The sequence below is a fragment of the Candida albicans genome, chromosome 4 (assembly GCF_000182965.3).
Source record: "Candida albicans SC5314 chromosome 4, complete sequence".
NCBI classification, from domain to species: domain Eukaryota; kingdom Fungi; phylum Ascomycota; class Pichiomycetes; order Serinales; family Debaryomycetaceae; genus Candida; species Candida albicans.
In genome coordinates, this window is record NC_032092.1 from 91,150 (window position 1) to 107,114 (window position 15,965).

Below are 15,965 nucleotides of genomic sequence, written 5' to 3' on the forward strand. Positions count from 1 at the left end.
CATATCTGACCTACTCATATAGAAGGGAAGTAGAGACAAAGTAAGGCATTTGTTTCCGACGGTGATGATTGTTGAGGGTGTTGCAAATAAGAAAAAAATCAAAATATTTCACCAACCTAACACCAAACACTTTCTTACTCAAGACAAAAGATATTAATTATCTTGTTGAGAGGATACAGTAAGTTGGCAATATTTTTTAGTTCAATTACTTATTAATTTGTATATCTATTAAGAGTTATGAAACGACACAGGTATCTAAAAATTTGTTTCTCCATATAATACATTAGCAATAAGATTACAATTTATTAACCCTTTATCGACATCTAAATTCGTCATTCTTTTTAGCAACTGTTGTTTCTTAGAAGTAAACATATCAACGATTTCCGGACCAGCCTCACCTTGAATATGTTCAACGTCAACAATTTTAATTGTTTGACCTTCTCTTTCAGTTTTGAAATTAAATTTGGTATTTGGTATGTTCAATGTTGAAAAAAATTCTTGCATTTTTAATTGTAACGAATTTGAAGTAATACAATGTGAATTAAAATGATTAAAAGAAGGGAATTTAAAATCCAAACCAATCACTCCTTTATTGGATAAATTATCAATTATTCTACCAATTTCTTTATTTATGAACTTGATGTTTTTGGTGAAAACATTATGTTTCATTAATTGATGAATAGAATTTGAACTAATATGGAAATAGTTTTCATCTTGATAATAAATATGATGTTCATCTTCAGTAGAAAAAGCAATGGTAGATATATTATTATTGGTGATAGTCGAGTGAATCATTTTATTGATTATTTGTTGATTTTGTAAACCTTCATTTGGTCCAATAATGGTTAAATCTGGTTTGAAGTCTGGATAATAATTTGGTAATATTACATCTAACCCAATTTGTAAACTATTAAATGGATTAGAATCAACATACCAACAATTTTTATCCAAGGGGTCCTGACCAAATTGATTAGATTGGACAATGTCTTGAGTAGATGATTCTGATTCTGATTGTGATTCATCTTGTTCAAATTTAACTCCTTTAGCTCTTTTACTATTAATAGACCTCAAATTGTGGAAGTATGTTTGATGGACAGATAACAAATGACCATATTCACCACCATCTTTGGCTAATTTGTTGGAAAACAATGGAATGTTGTTTTTTTCCAAATTGTATTGATATAAAGGCGCTATTAATTTAACATTATGCTTTTCTTTTAGACTACTGTATAAAAGTCTAGTGTTTTTAGATACCCAACTGTCAGTAGTAGTGATAAGAATATTTAATGATGTTACTGTGGTACTAATGAATAAAAGTAAGATCAATCTCATGTTGTTTGWGGGGGGGGGGGGGGACACCAAAGGTTCGAAATAAAATAAAAATAAAAATTAAAAACTAATAATAAAATGGATAATAATACAAATAATAAAGAATAAAAATCAAAAAACGAAATCAAAATAATGAAAACCCTTCGTTAGTATAGATATTTATATATTCAGGAAAAAATCAAGTTCACAACGTGTGCTAGATAAATCATAATAAAGGAAAATAAGCGTGAGACAATGTTATATATATTTTTTTAGAACTTATTACTAACCGCTACTTAGTAGTAGTAGTAGTAGTAGTACTACCACTAAGATTAATAGTCTTAAATAGTATTTCTTCACTGGGTGCTAAAACCTAATTGCAAAAAACAAACAAAAAAAATAATAATTTTAGTGTGGGTCGTGTATTAAACAGTAAACGTGTGCCCTCATCTAATTTCTCATAACAAAGAACAATAGAAGAAGAAGAAAAAGAGTTGTTTAAATTTGTAAAACTTAAACTCAAAATTCTACTCCATCCGAGGAATATCCACATTTTTCAAAGTTTAATAACAAATTGCTTAACCTACTATTTCTAAGAATAGAGGAACCCTTCTCCTCCTCTCACTGCTGTGGCTAATATTTTAAACTTCTTGGTGTTAGTTAGTAGTGTGACTTATTTGAATTTGAGTTTAAGAGCTATTTTTTTTGCAACTCTAGTCCACATGGGCGCTCTACCACAAAAACTAATTAAACGCCATCACAAAACCGGAAGCAAACGCAATATCAAATATTCGTTGTTTGTAATGGTCGTTACCGGGAGTATATCGGGGATTCAAGTTGCTTAACTATCCGATGATTTTGTAATTTTGCTCTTAATTGTCTCTATTTAGTTATTGTATTTTAATAGCCGATCTTTTATTACACACGTGGAACAGCTGCAAAAAATGAAAACAATGTCTAAACGCTAACATTAAAAAAGATTGGACAACTTATTGTCTCTTTTTCTTATTGGATGACATCAGTGTTAGCAATACTCTAGAAAAATTGCTGTTGTTTGAATAGCTGTTATACATCAAAAAGTTTGGTTACAAATAATACCCTATAATAATTTAAATATATTCAAAAAGAGAACATCCACTCTACATAGATTATAATATCAAGTTATTATCAATAATATATACTATATTATGTTGTATATTATAAATTTAATAATTTTTCTTTATTTTTTTATATGTTTGTTATCTATAAACTTTCCTCCTCACAATGTTTAAACATTCATAATATCAAGAATGATTTTTTGATCATCTTCATTCATTTGTCCAAAAGTGGAATTAAATTTTTGATTATTATTCATTTGCAATTCTTGAATAAATTGTTTAACAACGGCAAATATATTAACTGCATCCAATGGAGTGGTACTTAATGGATCTTCATAAACTTCATCTTCTTTTATATCGAAAAACCCACCAGTCTTGTGTAAATTCAAATCTTCAGAATTGACAATATTTGAATATTCTTCTCCTTCTCCTTCATCATCTTCATCGTATTCTTCATCTTCAAATTCATCTTCTGGCCACTCACCTTCTAGTTGATAATTTGATCCTGATAATTCTCCAAAATTCTTTCTCTTCTTTTCTAATGTTTGTATAGCATCAGGTAATTTTTTCAACATGGAAGCTAAATTATTGGAAATACTGGCCAAAGTTTGTTGATCCAAATCTAATCTTATCAAACTCATACAAGCCAATACTGATAATTTCAAATCATAAACCCTTTCCAAATGAGGTATGATTTCAAACCATTTTTGCAAAAATGGCATCAACATTTGTGATTGTTGCAATAATGCCATAGTGTTGTTTGTATCATAAATCAAAGATGCAATGATAACATTATTACTATTGACAACAAATGTACTTTTAACCAATTTTTTATCACCAGATGGATAATTTGATAAAACACATTCGAGGAATGATGGGATATATCCATTTGAAACTTCTTCCAAACTCAAAATAAATGTTTGAGCATATTCAAATGATTCCACCAAATCAGTATAACCCATATCTTCACTGGCACCAGCAGTGACAATTTGAAATATTTTAAAAAATAATGAACTCAATTCTGAATTGTTTTTCAAATCTTCTTTACCATAAATTAAAAAGTTCTTCAAACAAGCCAGTAACTCTTCAAAATACATCAAGGCAGTTCCTTCTTCAAATGTATTATATAATAATTTGAAATTATCCCACATAACCGGTGTCACTGTTCTTAATAAGAAAGTAGAATTTTCCATCAATTCACCAACTTCAGCGAAAAATTCATCCAATTTATTAACCAATACATAATTAATCGCTTGAGAAAAGAGTTCTTCCAACTTGATACAAATTTCACGAGAATTCTCAAATGATAACAACACAGTAATCATGGTATTTATAAATCCTAATGCTGCCATTGCCTTGTCTCCTTGATCATCATAATTCCCATCAAAATCATCAACATCAGCTTGTGAAGCCTCATTGATTTCATGAGCTAATTTCAAAAATTGTTGCACCAATTTACCCATTAAATCAACTCCAAATGGTTGCAATTGTTCAGAAAAGTTCTCCACACAATCTTGCATAACAACTGAAATGGCATCATTATCAATTTCATTAGATAAATCTAACAATTTCGACATTGTGGGTAAGACAATGTTTGATAAAACTTGTTTAAATTCATCTTTAACCATAAATGCTTGAATCGATAATGCACTTTCAAAAAGTACTGGTAAACTTGCCTCTGAATTATCAAAATTTCTCAAAATACCATGAATAATTGCACTTAAAGTTTCTTGATTACTAAAGGGAACATCACAAAATTGACTTACAACTTCAATAGTTCTAGCTTGTAAAAACTCAAATTTTGAAGCAAAACATGGTACCACCAATGATGCCAACATTGGTTCAATAGTGGCATCTTTAGGTAAATTGCCAGAAATGCTTCCCAAAATTCTCAAAGCCCCCTCTTTTTTCTTGGCAATTTCTAATGTTTCTTCAGGTTGTTGTTGTAATTCAGTCAATTGTTGATAAATAAATGTAGAAATACATGGCAAAGTTGTCTTTGGTTTTTTGTATAATGCAGTTGCTATAAATCCCAATGCAGCATTCTCAGGACTATCGTATTCACTAGTTTGATCAAAACTTAAATTAATATATTCTTGTGGATCTTCTTCATAAATTTCCAAAATTTGATCATCGGGACAAATTATTGGATATACCAAATGGGTAACCAAGGTTTCAAAGTAAGGTTTAATTAACGACCAAGTGGATTTTTCAACAATACAATGACTCAAAAATTCCAATAATTGATATAATGCAGTAGTACTTAACCATCTTTTACCTTGACAATATTCTTCAATAATCGATAAAAATTGGGTAATAAAATGAGGAATGAAATCATTCAAAAATAATTGATGGAATGATTTGTAATCATATTTTTTAGTCAAGTTCTTAGTACTTGCATAACGAATAAATAATCGATAAATGTTGGCAATAGCCCATTTATAACATTTGGAAATCTGCAAAAACAGTTTCTCTTGTTCCAGGATATTTGTTCCTAAAACATACGATGGAGGAGTCATATTTATCACTGAACCATGGAATTCTCCCCAACTGATGACTGCATCTTTACTACGTAAAGGTTCAGGCAAATCATAATATGTAACAAACTTGTACAGTTTTAAAATTAATTTCAAAATCTCTGCTCTTAATTCGGTCATTTCAGTATTAAGTATAACTCCACCAATAGACAACAAATGTGGGAATGCTTGCTCAATTATTGGATACAATTTATTTTGTCTATCTTCATTACCGACCCATTTATACTTTCTAGTGATCTCCGCAAAGCAGAGCATACCAGTATAAAGATGATCTTCCAGGTTTTCCAGTTGCAATAATTGACCCGTTTGATCCAATAATCCATCCCAATTATCAAATTCTAAGGCAACCAATAACCTCAAGGCAGGAATTAATTGTTGTTTGATGTTGTAATCAGCATTGATAATAACGGGTAAAATTCTCTCTTTGACAATTGGTTTTTCATCTTGATCAATTTTGTATTGACTATCTTTAGCTTCCCAATATCTGATAACTCTATTTTTAAAATAAACTGCAGCTGCCTTTTTAGCTTGTACTGGTGATGATGATAAATCTATGACATCTAAACATGCACCTAGAAATCCAGGAGAAACCGATAATTCTTTCAATTTTGATTCCGCTTGGTTTCTTAAGTTGGGATCAGCTTGTAAAGTTCCAGCAAAACATTCCAAGATCAAATTACTATCCATGATTGAAAGCTAGGCAGAGGTGTTGAGATTGGGGTTGAATCTTTTTGGAATTCTTGGATTTTTATGAAAAAAAAAAAAAAAAAAAAAATCAAGTTTCTTTTCACGAGCTGAAGTTGACTAAATAATTTTTTTTTTAAGGTATGATGATGATGAGATTGTTAGTTTGTTTGTGTACCTTCTCTTTTTTTATGTACAGGTTAGTCTCTTCTCTTCTTCTTCCTACAATTAAAGCACAGATTATGACGACAAGACGACGACGATGGTTGAAAAAAAAAACTAAGTTGACATTTATCGAATAAGGCGATGAGTTGTTGTTCTCTCGTCATCGTTATCCATCGTCCTTGTTTTCGTTTACACTTTTGTGGAATCCGAAGTTCTTTGTAATTACGAAAAAAAAAAAACCCCAATTACCAATCAAGAAAACCTCTTTAGTATCTACATTGAAGAGCCAATAAAATATTACTGATTTATTTGACGATTTAGTCACAATTTATAAGTTTGTCTAGTAAACTTGAATTGTTTTCAGAAAAAAAAAACTCATGACTACGCCAGCCGGGACTCGAACCCGGAGCCCTTGCTTGGGAAGCAAGAATTTTACCCTTAAACCACTGACGTCTAAACCGACATTTCAAATATCCGGCTTCTTTATACTGTACAATAATTTGTGAAAGTTTCTACTAACAATCTGATTCTGGACTTGTAGTACTTCACCACTACATCAGTTGAAGGTCTTAAACTAAAGAAAGATATACATCTCACTTCATTTAATAAATGTACATATACACTGCAATTATATATTACTATTTACATATTCGCCTGGAGTGGTGATGGTAGCTGCACTCGTACCGTTTACAGTTGTAGATGGTGTAGTAGTTGTTTTTTTGGTAACAGGTTCTCTAGTGTTTTTAGTTCTAGGCCATAATGAAGGTAGTCTTACCACTTGAAATCTTGGTTCTACACACCTTTCAATAAACCATGTCCTTAACTGATTCTCTATCAATGAAGAAATCTTAGGTACATCCTGTAATTTTGCTCTTGATCCAATTAAAGATTTAACAATAAATTCCAATCTATAGTCTGGCGAAAAAGAGAACATTAATGCAGTACCACCATCATCTTCATCTTCATCATTGTTGCTGCTGCTAGCACCGTCTCCATTAGCATTTTCCTTACTATACCCATTCATATTACTTGTTTTATCAACGTTCTTCAAATCAATGTCTTTTGTATTTATCAAGGATACCGTTAAACAACCAGAAAATCTAACAATTGATACTGTCAAACTCACAGGTAATACCGCTGTCAATGGTCTTGGTTGATTCAACAATAATTTAGTAGCTATTCCTAAAGTCAATGTATCTGATAAATCAACATCAATTTTTGCTTCTAATCTTTTCAAATCTTCGCCATATTTTATTCGACAATTTGAAAAAATTGGGAAATCATCACCAATGTCAATTTCTGTTAAATTTATCGTATCAATAAAATCGGGTAATTTTGCATTTGTCAAGAAATTGTTTAATGAATGATAAATATTGTCTTTTAATAATGCTTCACTTCTCAATTGAGAAATTGTCTGCGCCACTAAAACATTAAACCAATCCAATGATTCCAGAGCATGATTATTGACATCATAATAGGTCTTTTCCAAAATTGAAGATATCTTCAGTTGATTACTATCCAAAGATGTGTCATCCTCATTTTCACCGTCATTGGCAAATTGTCCATTCAGATGTTTCTTATTTTTATTACGTTTGACGATTACTCCGGTCGCACCATCAAGACCAGGCTTTGTGGGGATATGTGATGAGGAATCAGCAAAAACGAAAAACTTGACAAATACAATTATAATAAATATTACACTAACTTGTCCAATTACTAACCCTTGAGTAAAACTCCAAGTATTGCCATTATTAGAAACTGGCTGAGTTACTTGTTGTTGGAGTTGTAACTGTTGTTCTTGGAAAAATAAGTCACGTTGTTGTTGTAGCAACTCTTCCTGTTGCAACTTCAATTGTTCAAGTAAAGAGTCATGGATTTGATGACCTAGTTCTCTTGCCTCAACTATTTTTGTTGTCGTTGCTGTTGTTTCAATTAAATCCTGTGACATTGATCAACTTAATTTGCAATCTGTAATATCTTCATGTGGTACTAGAGAAGATATTTTTTGGAAGTTTTTCTCCCCCCCACTGTGAAATCTCTGGCACTATTTTAGTTTTTTTTTTTTTCTCCTTGTACGTTACACTGAAATCTTGTCGGTCTTAAAGCTAGACCCAATTAGCAAAACCAGATAAAATATTAATCAAAAAGTATTCAACTATACTATATATACACATTACTAACTAGATTATTTTGTCTTTGGGGTGTTTTTAACACTAGATGACTTCTTTAATGGTGACTTTCTTTTTGGTGTAGTTGAAGCACTACTAGCAGTTCTTTTTACAGGCGTGCTAGGGACACTACTGGTACTACTACCACCACTCAATCTACGACTTCTTCTGATTGGCTTAATAACTATTGGTTTGATCTCCTCTTCGGTTTCCTGTTCAGAATGATCGTCACGGTTTATCCAGCCCTTGAAATTGTTCAAAATACCTTTACGGTTCAAATCTTTGTTTCTGTTACCAATATATTTTGATGCAAAATCACTCAATGGAGAACTCACTTTGGATGAATTTGTTGATTCTTCATCACTGCCGTGATTACTACTGTTTTGACTATTGCCATCTTCAATAAATTTTTGAAAATCAAATTTTTTACCTCTCATAAACTCTCTAATCTCAAAATACAAATCACGTGAGACATTGTTGATGTTAGTTTTATTCTTCATCCAATAAGTTCTGAAATCATTAATGTGTTTCTTAAATTCTAGTTCATTCATCTTTAACCAACTAACATTCAATTCCTTTCTAGTGGCACCTCGAGAAAAATTTCTCATCAAATATTTATCATAATCACGAATAATTTTGGTAATTATATCGGAAGTAGAAATCCCCTCTGTTCTCTGAGTTGTCAAAAACTTCCCTTGTTCTTTTATAGGTTTATAGATATCATCACTATCACTACTTGCATACGGTAAATCGTCATGTGCAACATAATCGATTTTATGTTCTTGTAAAAACTCAGGGGTAACACACCAAGGAGCATTAGGAATAACTTCATCGACCCATTTACAATGCATTAAAGTTTCACACCGTTGTTCGTCAGTCAAAACTGTCAACCCCTTACGTTTATGGGTTTCAATATCAGATGGAATTCCACAAACCAATTCAACATTAGGAAATGATTTCTTAGCTTGTTCCAATTGTTTCATATGACCCAAATGAAATAAATCAAAAACACCATCAGCATAAATCCTGATTGGACGATCTTCAGGAGGTAAATTGAATCTAAACCCTCTTGGTCTATATTTGCGCAAATCAATTGGCAATTCTTCATCCAATTTCTTTTCATTGGCTTCAAATTCTTCTTCTGCCTTTGTTTTGATTTTTCTTTTCTTGTGATTTGGTTTAGTGTCAATGTGATCTTGTTCTTCATCATCAGTTATGTTGATGTTTTCATTATCACTGGAATTCACGCTTGAATCGTTGCCATCATTATGTTTTCTTTTTTTATTTCGTTTAAATAACGAAGAAATCGATTCCATTGATAAAGTTCTGGTGACTCTAGACGATCCATTGAGTTCTTTCTCAATTGTCCTCTTTCTAGTAAGTCTAGCCATATTTTATTATATATTTTTTTCTTAAATTGAATTTCGGCCTTTTATCTTTCGACTTTTTTTGTTATTATTTATTGAAAGAAGATTAACAAAAAAAAAATTAAGTAATAAGTAATAAAAAAAAGATAAAAAAAAAATATTCAGGGCATAAGGAGAGAGAAGTTGGTTGGTCTCTTTTTTATTCTTGTTTTTGTTCCAGGTTGTCGTCCCTCTCTCTCCCACTCCCTCTCACTTCTTTGTCGCACTTGTTTTCTTACTCTGTTGCTATTTCTTTTTGTTTAGTACTACTATCGTGATGAGTGATGGTGGTGGTGGTGAGTTTACTTTGTTCTATTTTTTGGTTGTGATGAAGAAAGAAATTACATTGTCACATACAACTAAATTTCGTTTAATACAGTTTACTTAAATTTAAATTGATAATTATCTTAATAGACAAACATTCCAGATTATTATTATTATTTTTATAAACTTTAAGGTGACAATGTCCAAAATTTATTCTTTATCTGATTTGAAATTTATTAAACCCAAAACATTAAAATCATGGTTCACAAATGGTTCATCTCCCCATGGTAAATTTTGTGTTGTTGATGTACGAGATTCTGATTTTGTTGGAGGTCATATAAAAGGCTGTTATCATTATCCTGCAGCCAATTTCCACTACACATTGAATGAATTATATCAAAAAATATATCAGAATAAAATACAAGATATTGTTTTCCATTGTGCTTTATCTCAAGTAAGAGGTCCTTCAAGTACATTAAAATTCTTGCGTGGAATTGATGATATAACCGATTCCAAAGTAAAGAGTTATTTCAATGATGACAATATTCAAGTATACGTGTTACACGGGGGCTTCACAAAATGGCAAGAAGAATATGGGAACGATAGAGAAGTGACAGAGGCTTATGACCAAGAAATATGGGAGTTTGGATCCTAGTGATGTAATATGTGTATATTGTGTTTGATTTTCACATTTCTATTGTACAATTGTATTAGCAATATCGGGTTATATTTTAGATTGATATAGATGTGTATATAAATATGTATAAATGCGCCACGCAACATGTGTACATGCATGTACTACTTCAGCAATCAAATTAAGCTTGGACCATCATGATAGTTATATTGTTGCACTTGCTGTTGCTGTTGCTGCTGCTGTTGTGGTTGTGGTTGGAATGCTTGGTTGTATAGCCCAGTTTGGGCATTTTGAAAGTAAAATTGTCTTTGAGCTTCTTGTTGGGTCTCCGGGAAGACTGGAATAGTAGGTAAATGCTCCAATCCACCAGCAGTTGCTTGTGGTTTCAATTGTTGGTGTTGGTTTTGTTGTTGGGTCAGAGCATAATTATCAAATAACTGCAGGGTAGTTTGTGATACTTTAAACGGATTATTGCCAGTTGCGTTAGCTTGAATCTTTTGATTTTGATTTTGTTGTTGTTGCTGCTGTTGTGGTTGAATTGATCCATTATCCAATGTGAATGCTGTGGTATGACTGGTAGATGCGAATCTTGTATTAGCAAATGGGTTAGTTGATTGTGCTTGTAAAGGTTGTGGTTGTTGATTCATGTTCAGTTGGCTATATGGTTGAGCAAACTGTTGTTGTGAAACTTGATGTTGACCTGTTGCCATACTTGAAAATGGGTTTGTATTAGATCTCTGTAACCCTATTGGTTGTTGTGGTTGTTGTGGTTGCTGTAATTGTTGACTAGGTTGGATGAATGGGTTTGTGTGCTGTGCTTGTAACTGTTGTGGCTGCGAGCCATATCCTCCAAACCCAACACCAGTAAATGTAGATTGCAATGTTTTACCTTGAGAAATGGATGGCAATTGTGAAAACAAAGTCTGTTGCTGCTGCTGTGTGGCCTGCTGTGTGGCCCGCTGTTGTAAAGCTTGTTGTTGAGCCTGTTGCAATTGAACTTGTTGCTGCAATGCTTGCTGTTGCGCTTGCTGTTGCGCTTGCTGTTGAGCCTGTTGTTGAGCTTGGTCTTGTTGCAGCGGATCCACAACTCCGACAATTGGGACAAACATGGTATTCCACGGATTGTAGGTCTGTTGCACGACCAATGAACTGTGTCTATTCAAATCACTACTAGTACCTTGTAATTTCTGTTGTTGTTCTCTTGGTTGTTGTTGTTGTTGGCCCGGTTCATTCTTACTCTTCTTATTAAGTATAGATTGAGTCGGTTTCAGAACAATATTGTCTTTCCCCTTTTTTTCTGCTAAATATTGTTTTCGATTAATTTCAAAATTTGGATCATCCAAATATTCTTCCAAAGAACTTGTCAAAGCTGTAGGCGCGTGTTTGATAGTTGGGACGTGTAACTTCGTAGCATACTCCAAATGCTTAGCTACTCTCAAATAATCAATGACAAACTTGGTTTGATCTACAAATTTTTTGTATATCTTTAAAGATCTTTCAGCATCAATTTTCGACATTTCAAAATAATGTTCCAAGATGTTTATCACCCCTTCATTCAATTCTTGGAAAAGAGCCAACAAATCATTGACCAATAATCTAAATGCAGTTAAGACAATGTCATTATTTATCTCGTTTTCCATGAAATTATTCTTCAATAAAGAATCAATTTGTTTCTGGACACTTTCAACTTCTCTCAACAAACCTTTGTCCACGTCAAGTAATCTTAATCTACCACCTTGCTGATTGGTATTGTTATTTGATCTTTCATCTCTAACATAATCCACCCCCGTCGACTCAAATTGCTTGACTCTGGTGTGTAAATACTTGGCATATCTCGTGATAAATTTGATATCAGAATTGAAACTGTTGCTATTTTTGATGATGTTATTATTGTTCAAATTTAAAAGATTTGGCGATGCTTGATTACTTAAATAATCTAACGTCACATTTTTATCCCCTTCCCTAATCATCAAATGAATCACAATCAAGGCTTTATAAACGACAGACCAAGAACTGTCGTGCAATCGTGCCTGTAATGTTCTCATTATAGTGTTGAAGTTCTCCTTAGAAATAAGGGAATGATCCAACGATGTAGCCATTAATATGGGCTCAATATATTTTGGTTTAGGGGCAGCCACCTTCACTTTAGTAGCACCCTTGACAATCTTCTCATAGGTAGTCATTGTCTAGTGTTGTTGAAGTAGAAATATTTGAAAACAAATAATGTTACTCGGCAGCTACTGAAGTGTAATAAAAAAAAAGACCCCAAAAATAATTGAAAATGTGGTACAGATAATTCTATTGGTAATGGTTGCCTGCTAGGTAATGATCCTTGCAAAGAGTTCTGCTATTTCTTCAATGAATTAACACAACTAACAGAATTGGAAAATTGTACAAGTTGTGGAAAATATTTAATAATAGTAATGTGTGTTTGAAAATTAGTATAATTTTACTCATGGGCAGTGCGCACAAACAAATAAAACCTCAACTCAATAGTTGTCGTCGGCTGTTTCTCCTTGCTTTTTTATGATCTTGGTTTTCCTTTTTTTTTTTTCATGTAACGTTGCCGGTGGCTGTACAATTTATAACTGCCCTTGTTAATAGTAGCTATACATGAATTGGCTAAAATAGTGACTCGTTTTAAGTCAATTGACACTATACATTTCAGAATATTTAATGATAAACATAAACAAGTATTATGATCATCGACTATCGGGTGTATTCTCATTCGTGTGAAAACCAATCTCGGAAAACAGATTAGATTATCATAGACACCATTTTTGAAATTGTCTTTTTTCTATGAGCAGTATTAATAGCATTTATGTAATTTGTTTACTCTGCCATTGCTAAATAATATCAAGTACATACACTTGCTTATTATTGAACATTAGGCACATAATGTAGATATATATTTATCGTCGATTCTAAAATAAAACTCAAGACACACTATTCACTCTGAAACGGACTTTATGTCTGTTTTGGTCTCTACTAAACGCATCTATAATTCACCGGCCCATTCATGTGGCATTGCTCGATAGACGTAAACTTCACCTTTTGTCAAGTTCTTCAAATTTATCTCACCATCAACAACATATCGTTTACCACCAACATTTTGTTCTAAAACCATCAATTTATCTCCCAGTTTACCAATCACAACTGACGTATGATCTGGGGCACCTGCAGATTGTGTGACACCAGTACTTGCATCATAAAACGTACAAGCGTTGAACTGTAAAATGTCACCTCTTCTTACCTCATCGAGTTGCTGTGAATTGTTGATAAAATAAACTCCATTACCAACATTCCCAATTTGCAATATTGGATAACCATGGATGGTATAACTTGATACAAATGCATGTTTTCCGCATCCCTTTTGTAATGCTTCTTTTGCCAAATCCCAACACTCACCTCGTCCAACAGTCTTACCTCTGTGATGTTCACACCAAGATGCGATATACTCCCCGAATCTTTGATGGTTAGCAATGAGTTCTTGTTTGGAAGGAGTTGTATCGATTGGAGATGGAACATATTTCTCAATAACCACATTTACGTTACTAATGTCATTATTACTGTATTCAAATTTATATGTGACTATGGATAAGTCTTTAAGTCTCACAGTTAAAGTTGTGGTACCCTTCCCATAAGAGCCTGATGATGTCGTGTACGAAAACTTGTGATTGATTCCATGAAATACTTTGGGTAACTGCAATGGTCCATTGGTTTTGGCATACCAACCACTCGATAATTCTAAATCCAAATTTGGAGGGCCAGATTGTTTTGGAGGTGGTGGAGCAGGAGCCCTGCTATAATTTCTCGCTGGAGGAACTGGTGGTGGAGAAGGTGACTTATGGGGTGTGGAAAGACGACGCACGGGTGGTGGCGGTTTAGTTGTCGTTGCTATTCGTATACTGGTTTCCGGCAGTTCTTGCTTCTTAGTAATCATCTCGGGTTTCGGTTTTGGTACCGGCTTCGGTTTGGGCTTCGGTTTAACTTCAGGACTACTAGCAGGTGCCTCACTTTCAGTTTTATTAAAATTCATTTTTTGAAAAATACTGTTCAACTCACTCAGGACTGCACTTTGCGAGTTTGTAGGTTCCGAGATTATTTGCTTCGGTTTGCTAAACAGGTTATCAAGCTCGGAATATAAAGGAGGGGAACTTGTTGATCCATCTAATGTTGAAGGTTTTTTCAAAGGTTTAGGTGGTGGAGGCTTTTTGTTAGATAGCTCAGTGGCATCAGGTATAGCTCTTGGTGTCACCGCAGAAGAATTTTGGGTCTGTGGACGAGGAGGTTTTGGTGGATTTGTGTACTCGTCATCTTCAACTGGTCTAGACGGTTTAGGAGGATTCGTGTATTCTTCATCTTCTACTGGTCTGGGTGGTTTAGGTGGATTTGTATATTCCTCGTCTTCAACTGGACGTGGTGGTTTTGGAGGCGTTGCATATTCTTCTTCGCTTCGAGCTGAAAAAACATTATGAGTGTAATTTGAGTTATAGCCTGGTGTGTGTGAAGTCGTAATTGATGAATCACCTTGAAGTTTCTTTGGTTTCGGTGGCTTTTGTTTCAAAGGTAAGTTGGAGTGAGAAGAGCTCGTTCTACTTGGTAACGATGGTGGTTTCAGCAGAGCGTCACTGTAATCTGATTGATGTTCTCTTTCGCTAATAGACTTCAGTGGATGTAATCCAATATTCAGACTTGAGCTCTGCCCTTGCACTAATGGACTCAGCATTTTCTCATTTCCCATGGTTGAGTTATTGGTTAAAATTTTGGGTTTAATTGGTTGTTGGTCACGTCTTCTTGGTGGTGGTGCAAATGATCCAGGGTCGGGCAAAGCTGGCTTAGGTTTGGGTTGTTCCTGTGCATTCACAAAACTCCCTTGCCCAACACTTTGCTGAGATGTGGAGCTTGCTACACTGGCAACTGATGTTCTTGAAGGAAGTGATGGAGGAACATTACTTTTCTGGGGCACTTGTGGGGGCAATGGTGGATTAACCAAGTTCCCTGGTTGGTGCTGTAATGGTGGTAACCCTGGTGCTGGTGATGGCTGTTTCAGCACACTATTATACTGCTGTTGTATATTCTGAATTGCATTGTCCGTAGCTATTGAAGTTGGCTGAGGCAGTGCAATAAAACTAGTTTGATTAGCTGGTGTAAAAGTAGTACTGGCCGGAGCTGGATGTGCTGTTCTCTGATACTCACTTCCCGCAGAAAATCCCTGCATGTCACTATTAGAATCTACCAGATACTCCGGAGGTGGTTCTTGATAGCCACTGCTGGTTTGAATTTCATTCGGATGTTGATATTGTTGTTGATTTGCAGGATATGTACTTTGACCCGAAGTAGGCGCAGGAGCAGAATAGTGAGAAGCTTCTCCCCTTTGGGGAACACCAAAAGTGCCCACATTTCTTTTAGGTGGAGGTTGGTATGAACTCAATTTGTCTTTTGAAGGCAATGGACTTGGGTTATAAGGGACATTTGTCTCTCCGCTTTTCGATTCATTTTTAATCGGGTCATGATATTCAACACCCTTTCTTTTGGCTTCATTCTTTTTATAGGTTCTGTAACCTGCCTGTCCCACAGCTTTGGTACCACTAGTAATACCCTTGAAAGTCGATTTACCAGCTGACTTGAATGAATCCTTGTTGTTGTCCCAAAATGACATTAGAGGTTTCTGTAGTAAAGAAAGAAAAATAGAGTTGTCA

At 33.9% G+C, this 15,965-nt stretch overlaps 7 protein-coding genes and 1 non-coding gene across 8 annotated transcripts; 1 reads left to right on the forward strand and 7 right to left on the reverse strand. All coding sequences in view use genetic code 12, as the record gives it.

Moving 5' to 3' along the window:
- Positions 1 to 255: 255 nt before the first annotated feature.
- CAALFM_C400530CA (uncharacterized protein) lies at positions 256 to 1,332 on the reverse strand (the record flags this gene model as incomplete). Its single annotated transcript, XM_707550.2, has 1 exon — positions 256 to 1,332. The coding sequence occupies one exon, from the start codon at positions 1,330 to 1,332 to the stop codon at positions 256 to 258; it is 1,077 nt and encodes a 358-aa protein (XP_712643.1).
- Positions 1,333 to 2,575: 1,243 nt separating this feature from the next.
- On the reverse strand, positions 2,576 to 5,629 carry NMD5 (Nmd5p; the record flags this gene model as incomplete). Its single annotated transcript, XM_707549.2, has 1 exon — positions 2,576 to 5,629. One exon carries the CDS (start codon positions 5,627 to 5,629, stop codon positions 2,576 to 2,578), a length of 3,054 nt encoding a protein of 1,017 aa, XP_712642.1.
- Positions 5,630 to 6,173: 544 nt separating this feature from the next.
- Positions 6,174 to 6,244, reverse strand: tG(CCC)1. Its single transcript has one exon. It is a non-coding gene; the product is annotated as a tRNA-Gly (tRNA).
- A 175-nt stretch (positions 6,245 to 6,419) lies between these two features.
- Positions 6,420 to 7,739, reverse strand: CAALFM_C400560CA (ERMES complex subunit; the record flags this gene model as incomplete). Its single annotated transcript, XM_707548.2, has 1 exon — positions 6,420 to 7,739. One exon carries the CDS (start codon positions 7,737 to 7,739, stop codon positions 6,420 to 6,422), a length of 1,320 nt encoding a protein of 439 aa, XP_712641.2.
- Positions 7,740 to 7,976: 237 nt separating this feature from the next.
- On the reverse strand, positions 7,977 to 9,350 carry PCT1 (choline-phosphate cytidylyltransferase; the record flags this gene model as incomplete). The annotated part of the gene is made up of 1 exon (XM_707547.2): positions 7,977 to 9,350. The coding sequence occupies one exon, from the start codon at positions 9,348 to 9,350 to the stop codon at positions 7,977 to 7,979; it is 1,374 nt and encodes a 457-aa protein (XP_712640.1).
- Positions 9,351 to 9,828: 478 nt separating this feature from the next.
- CAALFM_C400580WA (phosphatase) lies at positions 9,829 to 10,284 on the forward strand (the record flags this gene model as incomplete). The annotated part of the gene is made up of 1 exon (XM_707546.2): positions 9,829 to 10,284. The coding sequence occupies one exon, from the start codon at positions 9,829 to 9,831 to the stop codon at positions 10,282 to 10,284; it is 456 nt and encodes a 151-aa protein (XP_712639.2).
- A 155-nt stretch (positions 10,285 to 10,439) lies between these two features.
- Positions 10,440 to 12,446, reverse strand: CAALFM_C400590CA (uncharacterized protein; the record flags this gene model as incomplete). The annotated part of the gene is made up of 1 exon (XM_707545.2): positions 10,440 to 12,446. One exon carries the CDS (start codon positions 12,444 to 12,446, stop codon positions 10,440 to 10,442), a length of 2,007 nt encoding a protein of 668 aa, XP_712638.2.
- Positions 12,447 to 13,261: 815 nt separating this feature from the next.
- Positions 13,262 to 15,925, reverse strand: MUC1 (Muc1p; the record flags this gene model as incomplete). The annotated part of the gene is made up of 1 exon (XM_707544.2): positions 13,262 to 15,925. One exon carries the CDS (start codon positions 15,923 to 15,925, stop codon positions 13,262 to 13,264), a length of 2,664 nt encoding a protein of 887 aa, XP_712637.2.
- Positions 15,926 to 15,965: the final 40 nt, after the last annotated feature.